Source organism: Penicillium manginii (genome assembly GCF_028828005.1).
Source record: "Penicillium manginii strain IBT 31320 chromosome Unknown utg000001l:1.0-3466041.0:1.0-3467806.0, whole genome shotgun sequence".
Classification (NCBI taxonomy): domain Eukaryota; kingdom Fungi; phylum Ascomycota; class Eurotiomycetes; order Eurotiales; family Aspergillaceae; genus Penicillium; species Penicillium manginii.
The window spans coordinates 559399-584921 of NW_026643102.1; the positions used below are offsets into that span (position 1 = coordinate 559399).

Here is a 25523-nt window from a genome sequence, read left to right on the forward strand (position 1 = left end):
AATTCAGGACAAATAATCTAAATATGTTGTAAATCCGGTTCAAAGATTGCAATTATTGGACTTGGTCGTTCTGATCAAGACTTTTTCTCAACTTGAGGGTCTCTTTTGAGGGTCGATGCGGGTAGTGAGGGTCCCCTTGAGGGTCGCTGCGGGTAAGCGAGGGTCTATTTGAGGGTCGCTGCGGGTAAGCGAGGGTCTATTTGAGGTTCATTGAGGTTCGTTTATTATGCTAGCCAATCAGATCTAGCTATGTGGAAACAAAAGATGATAGATCAATTCTAGCATATAGAACAGGGATGAACGGATGCCCCAAGAATCTTGCGTATCTTTTTCTACAAATTAAACAGTAAGTTCCTCACTCTCTTCTTCCTCAGTCATAGTACTATCTTCTAGTTACTAAATCTGTCATGTCGCAGCTCTCCGATGTCTACGCATCATCTAGCTTCGATGGGGTGCAATTAGACACGCTACAATACCTTGTTCCTAACGATTCCCTATCCCAACGCGAAAGCCAGAGTCAACTACTATCCGAAAGTCAGTTTGGATCAGTTCCAGACCTTCCAGACCTTCCAACCCATCGATCGCGCGTGGCACCTCAGGCCCCAGACACTCTTACACGAATCAAACCAGACCGTATCAACGAGTACGTTGTCTTTACAACTACAATGACCGCAGAATTTATTCAGTGGTGGCTTGAAACCGACTTTGGTAAGAAGAAGCGGATCAACTGGGATGTGAACCGTCGTGCAGAGTGCTGGAAAGGGTTTCAACAAGTTGCAAATACCAAAGATGGGAAGCCAGGCGTTATATGCAAACGGTGCCGTACAATTCTTGAGCACCCAACTACCAACCATACTGGAACCTCATTGATGCAGAAACATCTCGATGGGCTAAGGTGCCGACAGCGAATACCGAAGAAGGGTAATATCCAGCAACTACTTAGTGACGCGGTATATTTGAACCAGCCTATATTTAATATTAATACTAATACTATTTTCACTATTATTTAGGCTGAGAGAAGACCAGCGCCTACCTTTACCCAGCAAATATGGGAGCAGAAGATCCTAAACCTGATCACTGTATCGCATTTACCCTTCCTATTTGTCGAACATCAAGAATTCCACGACCTCCTTTCCTACACACGGCTAGCACCCACACTACCAAGTGTTCCATCAAGAAAGGTGATTCGTGAGCGCCTTCAGGATTTTGTTATAGAACATCAACAGGAGACACTACAACGGCTTCCATCTAGTGTAAGAATGTCGATTGCGCTTGACTGTTAGACTTCTCCATTCCAGCAAGCATTCATGGCTATCACAGGATACTTCCTAGACCAGGAATGGGAGTATCGCGAGGTTCTCCTTGGGTTTGAGCCAATATCTGGATCTCATACTGGAGTGAACCTCGGTAGGGTTGTTCTCCAGATCCTAGAGAAGCACCAGATCGCTGACCGTATACTGGCGGTGACAACTGATAATGCGTCTAATAATAAGACACTTATCGCAGCGGTAAATAATTCGACTAAGACGCTACAGCAAGAGACAGATTCTACAATTGTCCAAGTGCCCTACCTTACACATATTATTCAATTGAGTCTAACTGATTTACTTGGTAAAATTAAGGCCGCCCCGAAGAATAACAACACCGAGACGGAATGGTCTGAAGATCGTGTACATTCACTTCGTGCACGCCAGCAGAAACATAAGATCGCCGATACTCTAAATAAGGTAAGCTTAAAGCTTCTATTTACGAATCATAATCCAATAACGATAATAATCCTTATAGGTTCGCGGCCTTACAGTTTATATCAACGGAAGCCCTCAACGCAAAGAAGCCTTCTTAAATCTTCAATCTAATAATACTAGGATAAGGCTTCTCCCAATCCAGGATGTCCGTACACGATGGAATTCGACATTTCTGATACTTCGGCGGGCGAAAAGACTTCATAACATATTCAACAAGTACTACAAGGACTACACCCAAACCCATTTTACATTGAGTATTAAGGGGTGGCGGCAGATTGACTATCTACTTTATATTCTCCAGCCCTTTTTTACGCTTACTACACTAGTTTGTCGTACTAAAGACTCAAGTATCCACCTTATCTTTAGGATTTATAACAAGCTTTTTGATCATCTTGAAAGATCAATTCGTCAGCTTCGTCGAAAGAAAGTTCACTAGAAACAGCTGATGCTTTCCTCCCTTAAGGCTGCAAAGGAGAAACTAAAGAAATACTACGGCGAGACAGATAATATCGAAGGTAATCTTTATGCAATTGGGACGATCTTAGCGCCATCAAGTAAGATAGAGTTCTTTTCAACAGGTGATTGGGACCTAGATCCTGAGATAGGAAAGGACTATAGAAAAGAATACCGCAAGAGTCTTCAGTCTCTTTTCGAGAGATATAGCCAACGTATACCATCAGATATGATACAGCCTAATAGCCAGTTATTAATAACTGAATCGGAGCTAGAGAGGGCCCTTGACGGTGATTCTTCACCACGATCAATTGCTCCACAGTACGACGAGCTTACCAAATATCTCCAGAGTGGTAAGTAAATAAGCCTATGTAATGAATCATATAACTAACCTCACCTGATTAGATACTATTAAAGGATCTGTTCGGATCTTCTGGAAAGATCATCAGAGAGAGTTCCCTGTTCTTGCAAGCATTGCCCGTGATATCATGTCAATTCCAGCAACTGGTGCCGGAGTTGAGCGTCTGTTTAACTCTGCTCGGGATGTATGCCACTACCGCCGGGGGTCGTTGAATCCAGAGACTATTCGTGATATTATGTTGTACATGTGTACAACAAAATTTGATATTGAGGAGGAGCAGCGGCTAATTCTCCAAGAGTATCTCTTAGACCATGAGATAGCAGCTTCGGCAGAAGCACTTGATGTCCAGACACATACCTTCGAGGCTATCAGTGATGACGAGGAGGAGGATATTGAGTTGCGTCTTGATACACCGGCTGCTGTATCAATTATGCAAACAACCCCAAACGTACCGCCACTCTCAGCGGTTGCCGCTGGAAAGCGGCCTGCGGTCACTTCTGGTGATGAGGAAGATTCTGATGCCGATGGATTTGTGAACCCGGAGGAGAACCTATTATTATCCTTCCCTAATACGCAGCATCGTGTATCAGGTAGGATACAGAAGAAGTCGAGACTACTGGATGGGTATATAGTTTGACTCTTGGCTTGTTAGAACTATGACTAGACACTATGCTATAGATGTAATGTAAACCATTCAAAAATTAAACCCCTATTCGAGGATGAACCTATGGATGCAATAAGGAGTGTATCCTCCTGTAAGGCTATACAATGATGAAGTTTTTAGTTTACAATTACAATGAAATACAGCTTGTTTCTACATAATTTATGCAATTGACGCCCAGTCACGTCTTTTACCTGTTTGTTATGTTTGACGACCCTCAGGGTCCCCGCGGGTAACCCTCATGAGGGTCGGCCTGGGTACGACCCTCCCCGCGGGTCCAGGTCTCGGACCCTGACCCTCCGCATGGGGAGGTGAGGGTCAGGGTCGTGGAGGGTACCCGCGGGTTCTAGCCAGGTCTAATGATGCGTACCTTCTTTTGATAGCCTATTTAAGATATTCTAAAAATAGTGAGAGACTTTTGTAAGGGGTAGCGCGTTGTGTTTTATTGAGGTGCTTTTAGTCAGACCGCTGGCTCTCATATAAGCAATGCTCAGAGAGTAAATCAGAGTGCTCAGATCAGACTCACTGAGCAGATCAGAGGGATCAGAGAGCAGCTCAGAGTAGTCACGTGATGATCACTGATCCGCTCAGCACGCTCTGAGACGTGCTCAGATCTACTCAGTGAGCAAAAGCGGCGCTCACTGAGCACTAAAACGGAAGGGGAAAGCGAAGACTTTGGATGGAAAATCCGGTACGTAGGTACATACCGGTACGAACTAGTGCCTCCGACTCGGAGTCCAGGGCTTCCAAGGTTCAAGCTTGATTTCACGCGACGCGTAGTCATTCAAATAATCCAACTTGAAGGTAGTTTCATTTTCATCACGATGTATCATTTAGCCATCATTTCCGAATAAATGACGTTGCAGCTCTTCGAAATCGGCAATATCCCCTCCCGTTAAAGTAAAATCTTCCGGATGATATAATGAATACATTGCTTGGGGATCATCTGGAAATTCAATAGGCAAGGAGCCTACAGTACAGCCTTCCATGCCTGCATTGCCCATGAAATCGAAGGTTTGGGTAACTTGGCTCTCGTCGGTGCTATTTCCCACCGAGTATATCGGACCTGATAGAGTTTGTGCAGATAGTCTCATTTGGAGAGATCCATCATTAGAGGTAGGCCCCTCCGAGAAGCGTGATTGACTCATGAGCGACGGAATGCGGTCGTATAATTTTTGAATCTGGTCTCGTCGCTGGATAGCAGCTTGATTGTTGAAGCTTCCAAGGTAATCTAGTAATTGGATTGCTTCGGATATTCCTGGACTAGGTCTAAATAGAGGAATTTGTTGGTCTTCGTTATTTGCCGATTCGATAATTGCGGCCAGCAGCATGATAAAGCCAGCGGAGAAGATTGTGTCGAGATCGAAGAAACCGAATTTTGCTTTTTTTCCCAAAGTCAGCTTTGTTCGCATCAGCTGAGTGTGAACGAACCCATCATGTCTTCTTTACGTGAAACTATCATAAGCTCGAGGCTTCTCCGGGCTGCCTCTATGCACGTGCATGATAGTTGTTGGAAGTCCTTTGTTGTTTGCGCGAAGGTCGTTTCACCATTGAGAATCGATTTTGTGAGATGAAGCATGACTGGCCGTAAGGTAAGCATTATGGTCTGGCGATTCAAATTAGCACGTGAGTTATTCTTCTTTCAAATATACATACAGTGTAGAGAACAGTATAAAGCGATATGCTGGTCCGTTGCTCTCTCCTCGATGACTGGTGACCAAGAACGGAAGCTCCGAGTGAAGATGTATGGGAGATTTGATGCGCCAATCGAGTTAGGGCAGAAATGATTTCCTGGACATCTGCAAGAAATATTTCCTTTGCGCGTGACTCGTTGCTGTAGATCACTGAGTAAATCCTGCCCTGTATTTGGGCGATTTGGATGTTTATCTGCATTGAAGAAGGGCTTGGAAACCCCGGTGAGTCGCTTGGAGGCAATGCATCACTGAATGTGTCATCCAAAATTACCGGGGATCCGGTCGCAATCATCAGTCGTTTCTCGAGCATCTGAATCGTCCACCACAGACGATTCGCGTTCGTAGCTTCTGATCGTCGGAGTCTCTGCGTGGTTTGCTTCCGATGAAGGCCATGCATAATAGCTAGTCGAAATGCAAGTCCAACCTGACGATCATTAATAAGAATCAACAAATGTAACGAAACGTCTCACATAGATAGAGGCATCGTCTTTTTGATCGATGTTTTGCAGGTAAATGACCATCAATACCAGGACCTCTATACCCGCCAATCCTTGTCTCCGTAGTTCACTCGGGCTTGGAAGGTTCCGTTCAACGAAATTGAAGAATGACGAGCCCGGTGGTTTTCCCGCAACATCTGACTCCCCTCTTAACAATCTTCCCACCGCGAAGACCAGGCAAGTCTGTAGTGTCCATATATTTGGCGTTTGAAGCTGCTCCTGTTCATTCTCACACAGCCCCGAAATGCGATCGGACACATCCCGTGCATCAAATAAATGCTGGGGCTCATAAAAATAAAGCATGATCGCCTCGAGCAATTCGAATGCTTGCTCTTCCGAAGGAAGCACCGGAGAGTTCTCATCGTTCACAAATACCTTGCGGAGGCTGATCGGCGGCCTTTTTTCTGGGAACAATGCTGCACGTGGAGACTTGGTGGATGGTGGCCGGTTTTCGGTGGACTGTAGAGATCGTCGCTCGAAAAGACTTTGCACACGATCTCCAAAGTCCTGACTTGATCCAATGTCACGTTCAGCAGTAATACCTGAAGTGCGCGTCAGCATGTGTTTGGAATACTGGTATCTTTTGTAAACACCCACGTTGAGCTGATAGCAATGCTTCGGGTTGTGGGACAGAGCTGAGAGGAGTAGATGAAGCAGCAGTGCCCCTGAGACCAGAGGGACTGGATAGAGAGGAGCCATCGAATACACTCGGAGACTCATGTAGGGCCAGTCGAGCTTCTAGCTCCTGGATTCTTCTATGACTAGCATTGGCTGATGCCGCCAAGGACAAAATGGTATTGTAGAAGACTTACGCCGCAGAATATAACCGATGTTGCTCCGATGCTGGAAAGCTGCAAACCAGATCACGCTTCGCACATCTTTCGCATGGGTAGTTTCCGCTACATTTGACCTTTTTCGTCTTGCAGTTCGTGCATCTGTGGACATATTAGCGAGCCCAAGTTATTAAGCTCAACACCACTTCAAGTTGGCGTTGGATCTGCTCACGCGGAAATAACTTTATTCAAGTCCCTCCGACTGGCCGGTGATGATCTCGGCTCTGTCCGAACAGGCGGCATGCTGACTATTATTGCGTGGGAAATAAAGAATCTTGGACGTTTGTTGCCTTCCGTGAAGCCCGGAAGGCTCCGAGGATCGGGCCGACTTTCATCCGACTCTATAGAATTCATCGAGCCCAAGATCAGTTATATAAAGATTATTTTCCAAAATTTGAACACATCAAGTTGACATTCTTAATGATAGAAGAGTAACTTATTCTCACACACTTTTTGCATCTCAACCCTTCTTCGTCTTATAAATGTCCAACAATAACCTCAAAGTATCATTACAATCCTGCATGTCCATCATAACCTCCACCATTCTCAACCCCTTCCCAGAATGAAACTTCGGATCATCCAAAATCCCATCAAGTTCGCCCCAAGTTTTGACCTTTGCCTTGAAAATCGGATACAAACTCGTATCCTCGCCCCCAAAAAACGAAGGAGCTTCAAGATAATTCCACGAAGCAACATCATTGTAGTGCTCCTCGGGCCCATGAATAAGTCGTTCGATAGTGTATCCGTCATTATTAATCAAGAAGATAATGACATCAAGCCGGTTACGAATAATGGTACTCAATTCCTGGGCGGTCATTTGGAAACTTCCATCTCCTTGGAAAAGAATCGTTCGACCATGAGCAACTGGATGCCGTGACTCGGACTCGGACGCAGTGATATGGCGCTGGGCTAAAGAAGCCCCTTGTGTAGCTGGTAACATGAATCCGATGGACAGCCAGACGGCGGAATTAATGATCGTTGTATTTTGGGGAAGAACGAAATCACGCCCGCCCATACTTGGAGTGCCGGTCTCTGTGAGGATGATATCGCCCGATCGCAAGAAGCGCGACATGCGGCGCCAGAAATTGGTCTGCGCGAACGTTTCGCTAGGGTCGTTCTTCGCGGACAAGGTTGCGAGGGTCTGTTGCATATTTGGTAGGGAAGGGTAGGATTCCACCTTGGGGACTCCTTCGCTCTTTAATTTTGAAATGACCTGGTCAAGGGCGGATGCTGGAGAGATCTTCCAAATGCGCTCGCCGATCTGGATTGAGTCCCGTTCGATGGAAATTGTCACCGTCTTGTCGGGTACGGTGGCAAAGTAGTAGGTATTGACATTGCTGTGAACAGGCCCGATGTTGATAATCAGATCACAGCCATTGACATATGAAGCATAATCATGATCGCCGACAGTTGCATAGATTCCATGGAAATTAGGCAGAGTCTCATCCACAATACCCTTCCCAAACGGAGTCGTCATAGTCGGGAAATTGGTCACTTTGACCAAAGCGTCTGTCAATTTCGAAAGTCCATACCGCGATGTACCACCATCAACCAGAATCGAAGGCTGCTTTGCACTCATAATCCGCTGAACAATGATATCGCAAACACCCGACTGCAGCGCAACATCATTCACCACAGGCATCAGATCCAACTCCCGCTCCAGTAAAGAGACCGGAACTCTCGCATCCACCAAATCCATCGGCAACTGAATATAAACAGGCCTAGACTGAAGAACACACTCCCGAATAACCCGATCAATCTGACCCGGCGCATCCTCAACATGAACAAGTTCCGCCTGCGCAACAGTAACCTTGGCATAAATCTCAGCAAAAAGCTCATAATCGCGCTTCAGCCCGGAACAAAACGAATGATGGAGCTTAACACCCTTCTCCTGCAACGCGCGAATCGGCGTACCGACGATATGCACAACAGGTGCCATTTCCGCATACGAGCCCGCAATGGCGTTTATTGCGGATAATTCGCCCACGCCGAAGGTTGTGACGATTGCGCCGATGCCTTTGATTCGGGCGTAGCCGTCGGCGGCGTAGGCTGCGTTGAGTTCATTGCAGTTTCCTATCCACTCTAGTCCTGAGGGGACGACGTGGTCGAGGAGTGTGAGGTTGTAGTCGCCAGGAACGCCGTGGACGGCGCGGAGGCCGGTGGAGCGAAGTCTCCGGAAGAGGTATTCTGTGAGTGAAATTTCACTAGACATTGTGGAGGAAGAAATTGGAAGTGCACACGATGTGTTGAGTAGAAGAAGTGGTTTGGAGGAGATGCGGTTGGTCTTTATTCAAATGATACTCGCCTCGGACTCTTCCGGGGATTTCGGGGCTTCCGAGTGTTTTGAATGTCGTCGGTCTTTGAGGTCTTTGTTGATTGGCGCCCGCTTGTACTTCGGGGGGGTTCCGAGAGATCCACCTCGAACAACTTTGAACGCGGGGCACTCGAAGATATTCTACAATACGCTACATCTAATCTATAGGTGGCTTGGGAGACGACAAATGAATATGATTGAAGAGTATGTGCAAGAATAATTAAGAATAACCTATAAACCGCCCCGAATGCAAGACCACCGCTCCGAGATGAAAAATGAACAAGAAGATAAAAGAATGTAGAATGAACGATGATGACGCAGAGTCTAGCCTCACAACGACTCAATTAGAAGTTGTTGAGATTTCGCAGGCCGGTGTCCAGAGGTAACCTCCGTGATCCTTGGCGTTAAAGTCTTTCTCTCCACGAGCCGCTCATTTGAATCGAAATGATCAGCCCGTGATCCGATGGGTACGAGAACTTGCCTTCTCCCTTTGGAAACGGAAACTGACCGGGCTGTCGAGACCTCGATGGTTGGAGTTTTGCCGCTCACTGATTTTACCATTTTACCCCCGTTCGACAAAGGTATACGTGCAGGTTGGGGAAACTGTCGCGGAGAGACTGCTGACATTGGACCAGATGAGAGTGGAGACGGAGACATTGTGATAGTAGGCTGGTCCGTAATCAATTTGGGGATTGGCTGGCCGGCAAGTGGGATTGATGAAGAACGGACGGGGAGATCTTTCGTCGGGGGTTGTGGGAGTGGTGTTGACACAGTTTTGATCGTCAGGGTTGGTCGGTTAACTCGAGGACTCTCTTGCTGTAATGATCTTTCATTCTTGAGCGGCGAGGACCTTTGTCTTGGGATCTGTTGAGCCCTTGGTACCGGGGCTGGGGCTGGTGCCGGGGATTGAGATTGAGATTGAGGTTTCGACGGCCTGGCAACAGGACTCTGCGTCATGATCTGTCTTACTTTTGCCCCTGTGGTCTCTTCCGATGAAGGTTCAGTCTCGGGCTCGGGCTTGATAGCAGGCAGTGGTTTGTCGTCGAAGCGAGAAGATGCGGTAGATGAGCGCGGGGTGTGTGAACGCTGAAAGACATTGGCGATAGGCAGGGATTCAAACGATGAAACACTGTTATTATTAGGGATTGCTCGTGGGGGTTCCATCGGCGATTCTTGGGATGGGCTCTCCGCAGGGAGTGTGTTGGATCGAAGCAAAGGGCTCGGGCCACGAGAGAAGTTCTGGGATCCCAGGACTTGGGCAGCCTTTGACGGTTGTGAGGTGGGAAACAGTGTAAAGCTCGAACGTGCTGGTGATGTTGCTCGGCGTTGAGGAATCGGTGGTACTTTGGCAGCGAGGAAGTCCTGATGTGACGATTAATAAAGGTTCTGTTAATAGATCACATACCGAAAATGCGACTACTTACCGAGTTCTGAGGAACCTGGAGGTTGTCAAGTGTTTTGCTCCTCCTGGCCAGCAGGGAGGGTCTCTGGTTCTTATTCATCACATGGCTGAACATCACGCTGTATCTTTCCATTTGGACGTCGGGAATATCAATTTCCAATCGGGGCCCGAGATCTCCACTGCTTTCTTTGGGTGACTTCTTATTGGAAAGCGAAAACTTGCGAGTCCGCGACGGTGTAGAAGTATTTCTAGTCGTTAAAGATTTGGGATCTGACTCAATGCGCGGCCATTCCTCAGTCCCGATTTTCTGGACTGTCTGTTTATCCATCGAGTTGCCATGACCTGGCAATGTCATTGGATATGGTCGTGGCCGGGTCGGAGATGCAAGAGCACTCTTAGCCCTGAATAAACCTCCAATCTTCTTCCATTTGCTTGCCTTTCGAAGCGGCTGTGGCAGCTGCGGCTGTTCTTTTTCCTTGTCCGTGAAGATCGCCGTATTGAAACGTGGTGGGGGTAAATTGTCTGTCGAATCGAGCATGCCTGGACTGCCCAGTGCAATTCCAACCCCGATAGGACTGCGGTCCATCATGGCGTGAGAAGGAACCACTTCATCTGGGGGCGAAGTTACTCGAAAATCAAAGCTCGCAACGGTGCCGGGAGGAGGCTTTTTTCTTGATCGTCCATCTCCAGAGGTAGGTCGAGAGAATTCGAACTGGGCGAGACTTTGTTGATTCTGTTCGCGCTTGGTTCTTTCGTCGATATCGCAAAGGTCGGATCGTGGCGCGGCATCGCTGTATGTCAAAACCGGGAATGAAATGGCCTCTTCGGTAGGCACAGTGCGAGATTTGACCATAGTCATAGCTCCAGGCATATTGTCTCGTTGATAATGTGGATCCAGCCAAGATATGCAGATATGCAGAGGTGAAGATGTCGAGAGAAGTCGAGAATGAAAGAAAGGTGAAAAGTTCGAGTCGAAAAAGATCACAGATCGAAAGGAAAGGACGGCCTTCCAGAAGGCCTCGGTGCCAAACAGAACCAAAATCCAGATGGGAGAGGGGCCAGCCTCTTTTTAATACATTTTAATAGATTAATTGAATGAAGTGAACTAGGACCAGAAGGAGTGGCACCAGACAAAGACCTTAGTCTCGAAGGTGGAGTCTCCATTACGCCAAGGTCTGTACATGAGACACCGTGTGGTCCGCAACCAATTATTCCCCTCCAACTGAAGCAAAGCTAACCAACGATAATCAGAGAACGTGTGTCAAATATGCTGCGCAAAGAATTCAGGCCGGGCCGACGGCCAATGCGAAACGGGCCATTCAGCCATTGAAAGAAATAAAAAGGGGGGTGGGCAGCAGAGAAAAATGGCAACACGCCGTGGGACAGGACCAAAGCAGGACCTTAGCGCCGCTACGGTCGGGTTTCGGGGGCCAATTTCATCTAGTTAAACGGATCCAGTTAAGATTGAATTCACCGCTTGACAGGCGTACAGACTAAAGATGGGCAAAAGGGACCAGACTCAGGCATAAGGGGCCGCAACGCCAACGCCACGGGGCCAGACCAATGCACGACCGGGCAAAATATGGCCCAAAAAATCAACACGAGGATCGGGGCGCGCGATGCTTATTTGAATCAGAGCGAATGAACGTGTGAGTTGCGGATTGATTAGCTTCATTCCACGTTCCGAGGACCAGTAGGACGCCGCCCGCCCAGGGGGGCGTGTTTCAGCCCGAAACTGAGACCCCCCAAAGATTTGTCTCGAAAGGGCAGGGGTCGATGCGGCAAGGCGGCTTGGATTCGTATTGGCTAGGCCGATAGCCGGTGTGATTTTGCTAGAGACGCTCAGGGAGTGTGCACAGACAGATCTCGCTGAGGGTTGTTGTGCATAGCTGAGCGTCGGCTGTTTGGGGCTGTTGATTCGCTGCGGATGTTTGGATCGGTCGTGTGATGCTAAGGTCACTCCGTTCCAATCGCGTATTCTCTTTGATACGAGTTGCCATACTGACCTTAAAATGCCGAGGGTGTCTTGGTGGAGGCTTCGTGTGCTGAGCCAGCTGAATTATCTTCAATCAGGATCAATTAACCCACGAATAAGATGGGGTTGTTTGTTTAGCAATCAATGAGTGCCGGTGCAACGCTAGCATGCTGATTTGATTAATGAATCGCCACATTTTGATTAAGACATTTGAATCCACCATGCAATCTATCTAACAAATTAACGCCCGAGCCTATTAAGTCCTTCGCTTCGCCACTCGGCAGATGCCGCCCTCAGATCTTCTCTCACGTCATTTATGAGACTCAAACCCAACGGCGTGCCAAACTAGGAGTCCGATTTTGCAGGCATAAAAGTTAGTCCAGGTGGAGTTTAAGATACGCCAAAGCGCCGGACATAGCAAGAGAGGAAATGCTACTTCTGGAATGGCGATAAATCAATCCTTCTGATCAACAACCGAGGTAATCTCAATGAGAATTGAAGTTCAATTAGTGTTAAGATGCGCTGCTCCAACTTGGAATAACCGAGGCTCCCGTGGCGCAGAAGAAATGTTGAATTTCTTCATATAACTAACTCACGAATAAATTCCCAGCTAGCAAGACAATGCCCATCAACGAAACCCTGGAAGATTCCGCAGCAGAATTGCAGGCAATGACATATCCCAAGTCCCTCGTATGTAGGATTCGCCTAGTAGTAATAGAAGATCGGGCGGCTCTGCCCAACCCGGCTGCCTTGCATCCTTACTACGCAGCGGAGACGAAACATTTCCTATCACAAGCACAATTTAGGCAACATACCTAGGTAGTACTAGTAGTATACGTTTGCATAATTTTCCCGACGTCACCAACCAAGTCTTCTACTAGTAGTACTCCAGGCTAGTATGCCACGATGAGGCTGAATCCTACAGTCGACAGTTGGAATACGAGCCCTTCAACCGCTAGGAGCCCCGCCAAGATATACTAAGCCACATCACGGAAATAAGCACGACTCCGAGTCGGACCATCATCACTGCCATTTCATCCCAGCTTGTTGAACTTGAACCTTGGAACCTTGAATAACACTACCCAGCTTCCACGAGCTTAACAAATGGCCCTCTCGCTGAAATCGCGCGCTCTCGGAGCTATATGGGGAACCTGTGTCGCCGATGCACTGGGCGGACCGGTACAATTCAAAGAGAAGGGTACGTTCAAACCGATCAAGGATCTCGACTATGTGTACCCATTCAATCAGCCAGCGGGGTAAGTCAAGTCAACCAACCTTGAAACAAGGAAACCATTCATCCGTTCTTCACGGGCAATCCATGCAAAAAGATCCGCATGACCCAACACCAAAGCACGCATATCAATGACCAGTAATACTCCCACTAATACTACCACAGCTCCTACTCCGACGACGGAGCAATGACCCTCGCCCTAGCCCAATCAATCATCGACTCAAACGGCAAATACGACCATGATCTAAGCATAAAGTACTACGTCCAATGGATGCGAAAGGGCCGATTCAGCACAACGGATTATCCCTGGGACATGGGAATATCAACCCGACAAGCACTCAGCACATGGAAAGACTCATCAGAAGAAACTGCCAGAACGCAGCGCAGAGTCAACGACTTACTCGACCACGACGAGAAATCGGGTAATGGCAGTTTAATGCGCATCGCTCCGATCGGGGTCGCGCTGTGGAAAGATGCCCACTTCGCGAGAAAGGTTTCCAGGGCCCAGAGTCAGATTACGCATCCTGCTATTGCTTGTTTGGAGGCTTGTGATGCTTTTACCGAGGTGATTTGTCGTGCTATGAGGGGTGAGTTTAACTTGCAAGGTTCCAAGCAAGTAGCTTTGCTCGGGTTGCGGGCGTCACCGCTACTTTTATCCACATTTTGTGACTCACATTGGATCGCTTTGAACTAACCAACCCATATCGACGCAGGACAATCGAAAGAACAGCTCTGCGAAGCATTTGCCAGTTTCAAATTTGCGTCTGCGCTTCGAGCCCGAATGGTGCCGTATAAGAGGCTTTCGGACTGGAAGGCGAAAGAGAGCGCGGACATGAAAAGTAGCGGGTGGGTCGTTGACACGCTGGAGGTCGCGCTCTGGGGATTTTTCAGGTTTAACAGCTGGGAAAAGGGAGCTCTTGCGGTTGTGAATCTTGGTGGGGATTCAGATACCGCGGGAGCGATTTATGGTGCGCTGGCTGGGGTGTTTTATGGTGCTGATGCGATTCCGCGGCGGTGGGTGGATGGGATGCAGAATTCGGGGCAGATTTTTGATATTGGGCGGAAGTTTGCTGATCTTGTTGTGTTGGAGGCTGTGAAGGAGTCACAGTCACACCTGCACTAGTTGAAACCGAAATAAGTGAAGAAGAGTGGTAATAGTAGTAGTAGCCCTGGAGTGTAATAGGCTGAATATACGGTCTGGGTGTATATTGCTGGTTGATTGTTGATCTTCTGCCTAGTTTCCACTTCTAGCAACGCAGGATTAAACTGTTTCGGAATAAATGCCGGCATAGAATTTGTGTCAAAGAAGATAGAGTATGACTAGTAGGTATTCTGGCCAGTGAGAGGGCGGAATAAACAGGAACAGCTCCTGTCAGGGACATGCATGTGCAGAGAGTATAGTGTTACAGGATAGTACTTGTATACCTACACTGGCAGAGTAATTAGGGCAAGGCAGAACAAGGTCAAGACAACATCAAATAATCCGAATAAATTCCATAAAATAGAATAAAATCCTCCCATCCATTTCCGACATTTAAATAACCAATCCAGCAATATCCCACTGAATCTCCCCCCACCTCCTTTTTCACCGTTTCACAGCGGGGCTTGTTTACCGCCAACAGGCTTACCCTAGTGCTAGTAGTAGTTAACTATTCCCCCCACTTTCACTTCACCAACTTGACCTTCTTCAACTCCCCTTCCCTTCACCACATTTTCACCATGGGCGCTCACTCTGCTATCTGGCAAGGTATGTCTACTCTGCTTGACTCTATTCCGATAAACATCCTGATTCTAACGCACTCTTCCAGGCTACGTCGACTCCAGGTACATTACACATACCATTCCTCCATTCCATTCCATCATACCTCAGCCCCTCCTTTCCCCCCACGAATTTATCCGATGCCACACACATGATTGATTTGACTTCACCCCGCTAATTCCATCCAGCCTCATGGGCTCGGGTCAATTCGACAAGGCCGGTATTCTTGCCGCCGACTTCTCCGGCCTGGAGGCTGGTTCCCCCGGGTTCGAGGTACGTGAGATTCCGGAGCTCACTCAGCTGAGCTAAGTGAGCTACAGCTGTAGCTTCAACAGCAACCAAAGACAATCTTTCTAACCCACCACCTCCCACAGCTCTCCCAGGAAGACATCAACACCCTGGCCGCGGCCTTCACCTCCTCCGACAACGCCTTCGCCAACGGCTTCTCCATCGGTGGCGAGAAGTTCGTCACCATCAAGGCCGACGAGCGCAGCCTATACGGCAAGAAGGTACGCCCAGCCGGACCCTACCATCCACACAGATCCCATCCGATGGGATCCCATCTATCCATCCCCGCGACGCAGAAAAACAAAGCGCACCGAACCGAATAAGCTAACACACCCCAGGGCAAGACCGGCGCCATCGTCGTCCGCGCTTCCGCCTGCACCATGATCGCCCACCACGGCGAGGGATCCCAGACAACCAACGCCGCGACCGTCGTCGAGAACCTGGTCGACTACATCAACAACCCGCAATAAATGACTGCATGAATGGAGGGAGAACCGCTGCTTGGCGCGGCTGTAGATATGGGTTTGGTGTTTGCAGGCGATAGGATATATCCGTCTGATATGATTGTGATGGGTTGCTTTGCGCTGAGCTCGATGCGCGGCGTGCTGTCCGAGTCGTCATATCGCATCGCATTGCACTGCGTCGCTGTTTGGTTGTGATGTGATGTGATGGGGTGGGATGGGACCTGTGAGAATAGGAACTTAACTTGAAATAAAGGAGCATGATTTCGTTTTCTTTCGCTTTGCTTTGGGGTATGATGGCCATCTGGGCACTCACTGGTACCGGCACAGGCACTGGTACTGCAGGTATCGCATCGCATTCTGCTTTTATGATGCGCCGCTAGGTTCTGCCACTACTTCGCCGAAGATGCCGGTTCTGGTTGAATACTAGTAACCTAGGAATGTACATGCAGACCGTACAAAACCAATACAGTCAGGCCAACCATACCTGACCAGTTGCACTCCTCTCCACTACTCTGCGTAGAAATTCAATTCATGAGGAGTTCTATTACTCTATAACTATTAGGTATGTATAAGGCAATCCGACGCGAATAAGAATTCCGAATCCGAATCCGATTCGCCGGATCGAGGGTCATTAGTAAATTACATCAAAGCGCCCGTATCATCGTTTCGGAAGGGAAGGAAGCAAGCAGAGCCAGCGCAGAGCCAGCGCAGAGCCAGCGCAGCACAGCAGAGCAGAACAGAACAGAACTTCTCACAGTGCGAACTGTAAAGCAGCTCATCCATCTAGCAAGCTAGCTTCCATCCATCCCTCCCTCCTTCCACCCAATCAAACAGGCAACTCCTGATTACTCCTCCCACCAGCAAGAACCTCCAGTCCGCGCTGGATATAAGGCCCGATAACGGGGATGTTACCCGCGAATTGACCAATAGTAACGAGGAAGTCGCCAAACAGGATGAAGAGGCCGTACAGCTCGATCAGGAAGCCTGTCAACGGCCAGCGGAGTAGGATGAGGACGATGCCGACGGTGAAGGCGGCGGTGCCTTTTAGTTTTGCCGGGCGCGAGAAGAAGGCGATTGTTTTTTGGACGCCGATTATTAGGGTTAGGCCGATTAGGAAGAGGATCTGTGGGGTGTTAGTGGTGGTGGTGGTGGTGGTGGTGGTGGTGGTGGTGATAAGGGTATGGTACGCACGTTGCCCATTGCGAGACTGGAAAGAGGGATAGGTTAGTATTTCATTCTTTTCTTTGCTTTCGCAAGGTATTTGTATTCTTGTCCTGGGAGATTGGACGTACAGTGATCGGTCAAAGAACATGAGGACGCCGCCGAAGAGGAATAGGCCACCTATACTCGATGCGATGGTTAGGTCTCTGGTATGTGTTGTTGCACGGCTTTCACCGTCGTCGCGAGAGTATTTCATTCACGAACCTGCAGAGCAGAAGACCACTCCGATCTCTGTGAAGTGTTAGCGCATTTGTAAAGGCTGTCTGTTTATAGGGCTCGATGCGTGTGATCGGAGATAGTAAACATACTCTGATTCTCGGATAACCACATGCTAGGCATTGTGAAAGAAATCAACAGTGAGGAATGTCAGTGCAAGAAAGAGAAGAGAAGCGCGAAGAACGTGTTTGTGTTGAGAGAGAATTAAATCAAGCAGGGCAAGTCGAAAGTCCGCGTCTTTCTGTTTTTGGCCGATTCTGCCCGGATTGGCGGGCGGTGAGGGATGCCCCGTTTAAGGCACTTCCGCTTCTTTTTTTCTTTTCTCTTCATCTCTTCGGTTACTCTTGAATCTACAAGGATATTTCTGGGACTTCGTGGTCTTGTTCATCAGAACCAGCGCTGGCGCTGGCAATGGAATTATTTTGAATTACCAGCTTAATGTGATGCTGCCTCGATACAATTCATGTCCATATCCATGTTCATGTTCATCCATGCCCGCCGTGCTGTCCACAACTCCGTCCTTCCTGCCAATTCATGAGAGCAAGAGCATACAGCCATTGAACACTAGCTCATGGCTTCACCTCCACCCCTAGATAGTCACGCCGCGACGACAGCCTCCCAGAAAGTTGCTGTAACTGACACCCCCTCCCCTGGGGCGTCGGTACTAGTCGAGTGCATCCTGGCACAAGGCGGAGAAAAGAAACGGTCACGAATAAGCCGGAGCGCTTTCTTGAGCCTGTCCTGAGAGGGGCAGGTGGGATGGAAAGGGCTTGACTGTGTTGGTCGGACATGCAACTGTCATCAGCTACAGACAATACTGTACTGTACTTCAGTTGGTTAGAATATAGTCAATACCATCGACAGGTCCAATTGGATCAACTGAACTCAAGAAAACACACCTTGCAAATTATCATATGTACTTTCGTAGAGAGCGAACAGCAATGGCATTCGTTTCCACTGCTCTGCTCTGCTCCGCTCCACTCCGCTGCTCTCATTTATTTCAACACCGTATGAGCCCCCCCTAGCCTCAAGATAACTCTCGGGAACCCCCTGCGCCAGCGACCGAATAACCCCAAAAAGCTCCTTATCATGATACCGCAACCTGGTCTTCGGATCCGTATACGGACCCGGCAATCCCGTCAAATCACAATAGTGACGCTGGTGCGCCGCACTCAGGGACGGCGCTGACTCGATATTCGTGTATGTGACAGACGGACCCGTCGCAAAGGCGCGGGCATTCTTCTCCAGCACCATTGTGGAGAGATTCTGCGAAGCTTGCGCGAGATTGGGCGCTTTGTTGCCCGATGGTGCTGGCCCTGCGTCGGCGGGAGTCTGGGAGCCGTCGGTGGCGGTTGTGAAGGGGGTTGTTGCGCCGGAGTTGGCTTGGGTCGCGAGGACGGATGCTTCTTTGCGTGAGTTCTCGGAGATGATTTGCTTTATGTTCTTGTTGCGGCGTTGGGAGGGTTTCCAGTGGGCGTTGCGGAAGGGTTTGGGGATGATGCCGATGTCTAGTTCGTTGAGGAGGGCTTGGTGGGCTTCGTCGTCGGCGGGTTTGGTTGGGGGTGGCATTTTGGTGGTGAGGTAGCTCGGAGTGCTGGAGGAATTAATAAGTGGAGGTGTAGAAGTAGATGAAGTTGGAGTTGAAGCTGTCAATTGTAAATTGAAGCAGGAATGAATGGGCTGCCCTTGTATAGCGTCATGTGACCCGGGGAAACGCGAGTCGCCCGGTTCAACAACATTTCCATTTCCATTTACAACTTTCGGCTTTCGTTACCCACCTTTGCACATCTCCAGTAACAGTCACTCCAGAATGGTGAGTATTTTTGCAGCATACCTCATTCCCCCTCGTCCAAGCTGACCTTCTCCAGGAAAGTCCCCACGAGCACCAGCAGTCGGTGCTGTTGTCGCGCATCATTACCAATGTGGTTTGTCTGCCCGATATAGACTGGATGAGCTTGGTTGAATTAAGTAAAGCTAACATCGATACAGGAGAAATTGAACGAAGCTGTCATGGTGATGAACAAGGGTTTGCAGGTTTGTTTCGCTAGACTCGTGTATTGTATATGTCTGTTAACATCCACTAGGAGGTCAATATCCAAAATATGAATGTCGAACTGGTTGCCCAAATGTTCAAAAACTACCAGTCGAACGTGCTGTTCCATCTCGAGGGTATGTTTTTACCTCTACGACTTTGATCTTGCACTTGTATCCTAATCCCACCTCTTTAGCCACGGAAAACCTGAAGAACCCAACCTAGACTGCCGTCCATCCGAACTTGTTATGAGAAATGAAATGATAATGAATAGCCCTACTTCATTCGAGTACACTGCAATAATGATATAGTATTGGTAATAATCCAAGTAGTCAATAGTATAATATATTTAACCACTTCAATCCCCTACTCCCCTATATTCTTCAATATCTCCCTCCTCTTCTCTGCTGTTGCTCTCCTCCGCCTTGGCGCTCTCGCCGCAAACCGCAGCCGCAACCTCCAATTCCAACCTCCGCCCTTTCATCTCTCCGTCCTTCCATTCCACACCTCAACACCCCCCTCCTCCTCTGCCAACCTGGCCATGACCTTTCTCTAACCGTCAATCCGTCAGAACCACCCCAATCTTCAGCCTCTGGTCTTCACCCGCGCAACCCAGCGCATCCTAGCGCGCCACAATGACCATCACCTCGGTGCAGACCGTTCTGCCCTCGCGTTTTGCCGCCAATTCCTCTCAAAAGCGCGAGGAAAAACCTCCACCACAGATACATAGTGTCCCAGACTTCCCCTTCAAGGGTTACCAAGCTCCACAGCCCGAAGGCTTCGCGCAAAGCCAGGCCAACCCCAATAGCGCTATCGTCATTGACAATGGTGAGCGAGCTTCGAATGAACCCTGACTTTAACTGCATCATTATACCTAACAGTGGACTCTCCAGGCTCTCACCTCGTCAAGGCCGGCTGGTCCTTCGATAAGACTCCCCGCTTCGTCCTCCCCCCCGTCATGAGCCGATACCGTGATCGCAAGCTCGCCCGCCAATGTCAATTCATCGGATACGACGCCTACCTGGATGCGACGACTCGCGGCCAGCTGAAAGGCGCCTTTGATCCGGGCTCCAACGTCGTCAGCAATTGGGACGTGATGGAGGGAGTCCTGGACTACATATTCCTCAAGATGGGCGTAGACGGCTCGAACGGCGGCGTCGACCGTCCAATTCTCATGACAGAGCCAATTGCCAACCTCGGATACCCCAGAAAGAGTATGCCATTTCCCCTAGCATCTCAGGGCCCCGTCTGTCCCGTACACTCAAGCTAACAAATAACCCAGTGATGAACGAGATACTCTTCGAATGCTACAACGCCCCCTCCGTCTCCTACGGCATTGACTCACTCTTCGCCTACCGCTACAACAAGGGGACAGACGGTCTAGTCATTTCCTCCTCTCACACCTCAACTCACGTCATCCCCGTGCTGAACTCGAAACCCCTCCTCAACAACTGCACCCGTCTGAACTGGGGCGGTCTCAATAACGCAGAGTACCTCGCCAAGCTACTGAAGCTCAAGTACCCAACCTTCCCCGCCAAAGTATCAGACCACCAGATGGAAGACATGGTCCGCAAGCACTGCTACATCTCCGAAGACTTCGACCGCGAGCTCGGCGGGTATCTCGATTGGACCGGACTAGAAGCCCGCGACCATGTCATCCAGTACCCATTCACAGAACACATCGTGGTCGAGAAGTCGGAAGAAGAACTCGCGAGGATCGCAGAGCGCAAGAAAGAAAGCGGTCGCCGTCTCCAAGAACAAGCAGCGAAAATGCGCCTGGAGAAACTTGTCAAGAAGGAGCAGGAATTGGAGTACTGGAAGAGTATCCAGGAGCGTCTAGCCTCCGAGACAAAGAAGGAGATCCGCCGCATTCTCGAGTCGGAAGACGTCAAGGACGAAGTCCAACTTGAGCGAATGATTCGCGAGCTCGAGAAGTCTATCAAGCGGTCCCGTAATCGCGATCTCGGTATCGAGGAGGAAGAACAACAGCCCGAGGAAATGACCTTCCCTCTTCTGGACACACCCGATGAGGAACTAGATGAGGCGGGTCTAAAGGAAAAACGACACCAGCGCCTGATGAAGTCCAACGTGGACGCCCGCGCCCGCGCAAAGGCAGAGAAGGAGAGAGAAAAGGCGCGCGTCGAAGAAGAAGAGCGTCTAGACCGCGAGAAGCGAGAGAATGACTTTGAAAACTGGATCGCTGAGCGACGAACAAACCGACAGGTAATCAACCCCCTCCCCCATCTCCAAGAAGTGTCATATCATTCCCATCCAAGCAGTATCTCTAACACCCCCAACCGCACAGATAATCCTCCAAAAAATCAAAGACCGCGACCGCATGAAAGCAGACCTCGGCAACCGCAAATCTCTCGCCAGCCAACAACGCATGAAAACCCTCGCAAACCTCGCCTCCGACGGCCCCAAGAAACGCCGCCGCGGCAACGAAGACGACGACTTCGGCGCCAACGACGACGACTGGGGCGTCTACCGCACCGTCGCAAAGGACGAACAATCCGACGACGAAGAAGAAGAAGACCTAGGCGCCGTCCTAAACGGCCTCGAAACAGAACTCCTAACCTACGACCCCGAATTCACCGAAAACCACACCCTAGCTGCCCAAACCGACTGGACGAAATCGCTCGTCCACGCTTTCCTCCGTGGCCCCTGGCCCTTTGACCCGGAGTCTCAGCGTGAAGCGCACCAGATGCATCTGAACGTCGAACGCATCCGGGTCCCCGAAGTCGTCTTCAAGCCGTCAATCGCAGGCGTCGACCAATCCGGTCTCGTCGAGATCGCGGCCGATATCGTTAATCAGCGATTCTCGGACGTGCAGGATCAAACGCGGTTGTTGCGGGATGTATTTCTTACGGGTGGGAATACGCTTTTCCAGGGCTTTGATGAGAGATTGCGGAATGAGTTGCGGGGTGTTGTTCCGCTTGAGGCGGAGTTGAGGGTGCGTAGGGCTAAGGATCCTGTTCTTGATGCTTGGAAGGGGGCGGCGCAGTGGGCTGGGGAGGCGGAGGGTTTTGGAAAATCTTCTGTTTCTAGGCAGGAGTATTTGGAGAAGGGGAGCGAGTATATCAAGGTGAGTTACTCTACTCTGCTTCCAGCAATGCGATGTGATGATGTGATGATGTGGTGGCTAATTATTTTACTACAGGAACACGATCTGGGGAACGTTACGTGGTGAACTTGAGTTGACTTTATTGTCGATTTGAATATGAATGTGTAGATTGGATTGGATTGGACTGGACTGGACTACGATGCTGCATTATAGTGCTTCGTCTTCGCAACAGAGCAGAGGGAGCAGATCAGGCGCTATGGAGTCTGTTGCACGGAATTAAGATTTAACGGGCAGGCATTTATTTTCCATTTACTTGGCTTGTTTTGAAATGAATTAGCCGATTAATAAGGTTAAATACATTAAAATTGTTTCCCCCCTTCTCATGCTAGTAGGCTACTCTGGAACTTGAAGTGGAATTGAAGGGTCGAAATTGTGTGTATCTCGAAACTCCCTTGCATATTGGTCTCAGCCTCATTTACACTGAAGCTGGGGATCTAAGACATCCATCGATCGTTTAAGTTCTTGATTCAGCCCTGGGAGCTTGTTTACTTCTGTCTATGGGGTACCTAGTTTTGGATGACGGTCATTCAGGATGGAAGAGGGAGCAAATGGCTTGCTTTGGCATTCTATTACTCATGCCTACAGCGTAACTAACTACATAGCACAAAACCAACCGAACTAGTACGAGGTAGCCGGTATAAATACCTATGAAACCCAGGAGGCTCTCCTTTTAGCAGTAAAATAAACTCACGAGGAAAGTCCCAAGTTGATGCCCTGGAAAATTATGTTATAGTTATTTAATAGTAAGAGTTTGCCTGACGTCTCGATTCTGCGTGGACTGTCCACGGGTATTACTTACTGCACAATATCATACACTTGGGCGCTGGTATACAAGACCATATGGCTTTTCAAGACTACTCCGCATGCGAGAGGATAAAAATTATGTTCCTTTAACATTGATGTTGTTTGTCTTCAGGCTAGTCCATTTCCCCGGGTCTATTACGTGCAGAAGCGTTAACATACTAGGTACTTGTAAGCCCACCAGGGTAGACCAGCAAGGGATAGAATATACGGATTACTTATAAACAACTTGGGCCAGAGCGCAGTTCGTGATGTACTTTGGTTCGATTGGCCCATTGACGCCACTGTCGATCCCAAAATTTGTTTTGTGTTTCTTTTTCTGCAGGGAGGACCCTGCTATTGAATAACTCTGCAGAACTAATCAACTCACTCATGTTTTTGTCCTCGGTGACCTTTCACCACTAATCTCAAGACACTGGCATGATACATGCATTCCGAGTCCAGCGAGCGTGGTGTGATCTTTGCTGGCTGCAAGAACATGATTGGCCATAAGTACCGTTGGTCTTCCCATCATATCAATCGGCCTCTTCATCCGAGGTTGAGTGGGGTATCCTATACCTACTCACTCCTGATAGTCAGTAGTGAAATGCTTCCATAATCCTTGTGAGGTGTATAAGTTGAACGTGACGCTTTGCCATTCATGTTGAGATTTATGTGAATGACCTCTTTCGCACGAGGACATGACATGCCACTTTCGGGATACACGGGTAATTGCTTTTTCACTCTGCTGTCATTGAGCGATAGATACATCGAATCGCAGAATCACACTTTGCTCGATCGAACCACCAAAGTCGGTTTCTGGTAAGTGATCCCCAAATGCAAAATGCCATTGATGTACTTCGTACTACGTCCTCCCCGCGTCAGTTCCTATCCCCCCTAGTTCCTAGCAATTAGTTGAAGAATGTAGCCATGCAGTACTCCGTACTCCGCATAAAAAGCAAGGAACAAAATCAACAACTGAAAGTCATGCCTCGCTCCGAATGCAGATGCCAAACCCGTCTGCCCCTCTACCCTTGCACCACATGATTTGCCTAAACTGACTTCATGCAGAGGCCATCATTATGCATCTGGGGAAGCAGCCCAATTACTCAACAACGAACTAGCACCAAATCCTCCATCCCTACTTGGCCTGGACTAGCCCTGGCGTGGGGATTCGGCCATTTTGACTCGGCGCTAGTGATGTTTGTGTCTCATGGTGAACTGTCGACGGCTTGCTCTAGTTTATTTTGCTTTTCATCGGCTGAGCCGGGTTATGCTGGTCACTGAAAAGTGATATAAAGTGGCTTCCTGCTGTGCTCGTGCCCGGCTGATTCTTCATCATCCTGTCTTTCGCTTGTATTTCGATCTCCTATCCTAGGCTAATCGTGCCTTCGCTCATTCCTATCACTCTATATCTCGAATCTCGATTAAAACAGCCGCCATGATCTTCTCAACAGCTATTGCCCGCCCCGTCCAGCTGGCAACCCGGACGCTGCAGTGGTCCAGCGCAGTAATCGTTTTGGCCCTGACCTCATTCTTCATCAGCCGCGGCCCACACGGACAACACCTTCTCTACCAAGAAGTCATCGTGAGAAATCCCAGAGGATCTACCCATCCTTGATTAAAATTTTTCTAATTACCTCCAGGCCGTCCTTTCGGTTGTCTTCTTCATCCCAGCATTCATCTCCCCATTCCTCCCGACAGCACTCAGCAAATTCGTCCTCTTAATCGACGTCATCTTCTCCTATCTGTACGCTCTCCATCCTCTTCTACCTATGCACAACCACCGTCATTGAAAACACAACTAACAAACACAAACCAGCTGGCTAACCGCCTTCATCTTCGCCGCCCAAGACTACAGCCAGCACTCGTGCAACTTCAGCTCTCCATTCGGTGTAACCTGCGGCCGGAAGAAGGCCAATGAGTCTTTTATTTTCCTTGTCTTGTACGTACCACACGAGAACCGCCACTCCCTCTCTGCAGATACCCCATCTCATAGATCCATTGCCCCACACAGCCCAAACCCAATATCTTCCCCATTCCGCAGATGCAGAAGCCATCCCAAAAGAGAATCTGCAGCTAACCTACCCCAGCATCTTCACTTTCTTCGGCATGTTCCTCGAAGTCGCCGCCCTCTGGGCCTACCGCAAAGAAAACACCCCCGCCCCAGCCGTCCAGGAGAAGGACAACGGCACCCGCGCTCCGCTGGATGCCCCAGTAGGTCCTGCGCCTGGAGCAGCTGTTTAAATGGGTCACCGAAGCCCCGTGGGATATTTCGCAGACCTGGATCGTAATGTCGTCTGGCTCGAGGTATTTGGGTAATTTTTTGTTGTTGGGGTATTGCCTTTTTACCCATTTAGTGGATTGTTTCTTTAGGAGGATCTTTTGATCTTTTCTTCTGAGTTTTCAAGTTTGATTTGGTGTGGTGGGGTGTAGTATGATGTTGATGTTGATGTCTTCCTTTCTGATGCAC

General features: G+C 49.0%; 12 protein-coding genes across 12 annotated transcripts; 7 read left to right on the forward strand and 5 right to left on the reverse strand.

The window, feature by feature from the left end:
* Positions 1–407: 407 nt before the first annotated feature.
* On the forward strand, positions 408–1192 carry N7533_000198 (uncharacterized protein; the record flags this gene model as incomplete). The annotated part of the gene is made up of 2 exons (XM_057096848.1): positions 408–950; positions 1019–1192. The coding sequence occupies 2 exons, from the start codon at positions 408–410 to the stop codon at positions 1190–1192; spliced, it is 717 nt and encodes a 238-aa protein (XP_056965341.1).
* A 1235-nt stretch (positions 1193–2427) lies between these two features.
* N7533_000199 (uncharacterized protein) lies at positions 2428–3196 on the forward strand (the record flags this gene model as incomplete). Its single annotated transcript, XM_057096849.1, has 2 exons — positions 2428–2551; positions 3024–3196. The coding sequence occupies 2 exons, from the start codon at positions 2428–2430 to the stop codon at positions 3194–3196; spliced, it is 297 nt and encodes a 98-aa protein (XP_056965342.1).
* Positions 3197–4053: 857 nt separating this feature from the next.
* Positions 4054–5972, reverse strand: N7533_000200 (fungal specific transcription factor domain-containing protein; the record flags this gene model as incomplete). The annotated part of the gene is made up of 4 exons (XM_057096850.1): positions 4054–4601; positions 4652–4826; positions 4877–5338; positions 5385–5972. The coding sequence occupies 4 exons, from the start codon at positions 5970–5972 to the stop codon at positions 4054–4056; spliced, it is 1773 nt and encodes a 590-aa protein (XP_056965343.1).
* Positions 5973–6704: 732 nt separating this feature from the next.
* Positions 6705–8456, reverse strand: N7533_000201 (alpha-keto acid decarboxylase family protein; the record flags this gene model as incomplete). The annotated part of the gene is made up of 1 exon (XM_057096851.1): positions 6705–8456. One exon carries the CDS (start codon positions 8454–8456, stop codon positions 6705–6707), a length of 1752 nt encoding a protein of 583 aa, XP_056965344.1.
* Positions 8457–8888: 432 nt separating this feature from the next.
* N7533_000202 (uncharacterized protein) lies at positions 8889–10831 on the reverse strand (the record flags this gene model as incomplete). Its single annotated transcript, XM_057096852.1, has 2 exons — positions 8889–9920; positions 9983–10831. The coding sequence occupies 2 exons, from the start codon at positions 10829–10831 to the stop codon at positions 8889–8891; spliced, it is 1881 nt and encodes a 626-aa protein (XP_056965345.1).
* A 2208-nt stretch (positions 10832–13039) lies between these two features.
* Positions 13040–14289, forward strand: N7533_000203 (ADP-ribosylglycohydrolase family protein; the record flags this gene model as incomplete). Its single annotated transcript, XM_057096853.1, has 3 exons — positions 13040–13191; positions 13332–13753; positions 13880–14289. 3 exons carry the CDS (start codon positions 13040–13042, stop codon positions 14287–14289), a joined length of 984 nt encoding a protein of 327 aa, XP_056965346.1.
* A 596-nt stretch (positions 14290–14885) lies between these two features.
* Positions 14886–15683, forward strand: pfy1 (profilin; the record flags this gene model as incomplete). Its single annotated transcript, XM_057096854.1, has 5 exons — positions 14886–14913; positions 14975–14990; positions 15114–15198; positions 15252–15434; positions 15552–15683. 5 exons carry the CDS (start codon positions 14886–14888, stop codon positions 15681–15683), a joined length of 444 nt encoding a protein of 147 aa, XP_056965347.1.
* An 820-nt stretch (positions 15684–16503) lies between these two features.
* On the reverse strand, positions 16504–17237 carry N7533_000205 (uncharacterized protein; the record flags this gene model as incomplete). Its single annotated transcript, XM_057096855.1, has 5 exons — positions 16504–16800; positions 16869–16884; positions 16970–17018; positions 17103–17129; positions 17207–17237. The coding sequence occupies 5 exons, from the start codon at positions 17235–17237 to the stop codon at positions 16504–16506; spliced, it is 420 nt and encodes a 139-aa protein (XP_056965348.1).
* Positions 17238–17999: 762 nt separating this feature from the next.
* Positions 18000–18683, reverse strand: N7533_000206 (uncharacterized protein; the record flags this gene model as incomplete). Its single annotated transcript, XM_057096856.1, has 1 exon — positions 18000–18683. The coding sequence occupies one exon, from the start codon at positions 18681–18683 to the stop codon at positions 18000–18002; it is 684 nt and encodes a 227-aa protein (XP_056965349.1).
* A 241-nt stretch (positions 18684–18924) lies between these two features.
* N7533_000207 (DASH complex subunit DAD4) lies at positions 18925–19371 on the forward strand (the record flags this gene model as incomplete). The annotated part of the gene is made up of 5 exons (XM_057096857.1): positions 18925–18927; positions 18983–19039; positions 19104–19148; positions 19199–19283; positions 19343–19371. The coding sequence occupies 5 exons, from the start codon at positions 18925–18927 to the stop codon at positions 19369–19371; spliced, it is 219 nt and encodes a 72-aa protein (XP_056965350.1).
* A 410-nt stretch (positions 19372–19781) lies between these two features.
* Positions 19782–22336, forward strand: N7533_000208 (actin-related protein ARP5; the record flags this gene model as incomplete). Its single annotated transcript, XM_057096858.1, has 5 exons — positions 19782–19974; positions 20040–20360; positions 20429–21369; positions 21452–22231; positions 22307–22336. 5 exons carry the CDS (start codon positions 19782–19784, stop codon positions 22334–22336), a joined length of 2265 nt encoding a protein of 754 aa, XP_056965351.1.
* Positions 22337–24491: 2155 nt separating this feature from the next.
* N7533_000209 (MARVEL domain-containing protein) lies at positions 24492–25297 on the forward strand (the record flags this gene model as incomplete). The annotated part of the gene is made up of 4 exons (XM_057096859.1): positions 24492–24638; positions 24697–24800; positions 24873–24995; positions 25144–25297. 4 exons carry the CDS (start codon positions 24492–24494, stop codon positions 25295–25297), a joined length of 528 nt encoding a protein of 175 aa, XP_056965352.1.
* Positions 25298–25523: the final 226 nt, after the last annotated feature.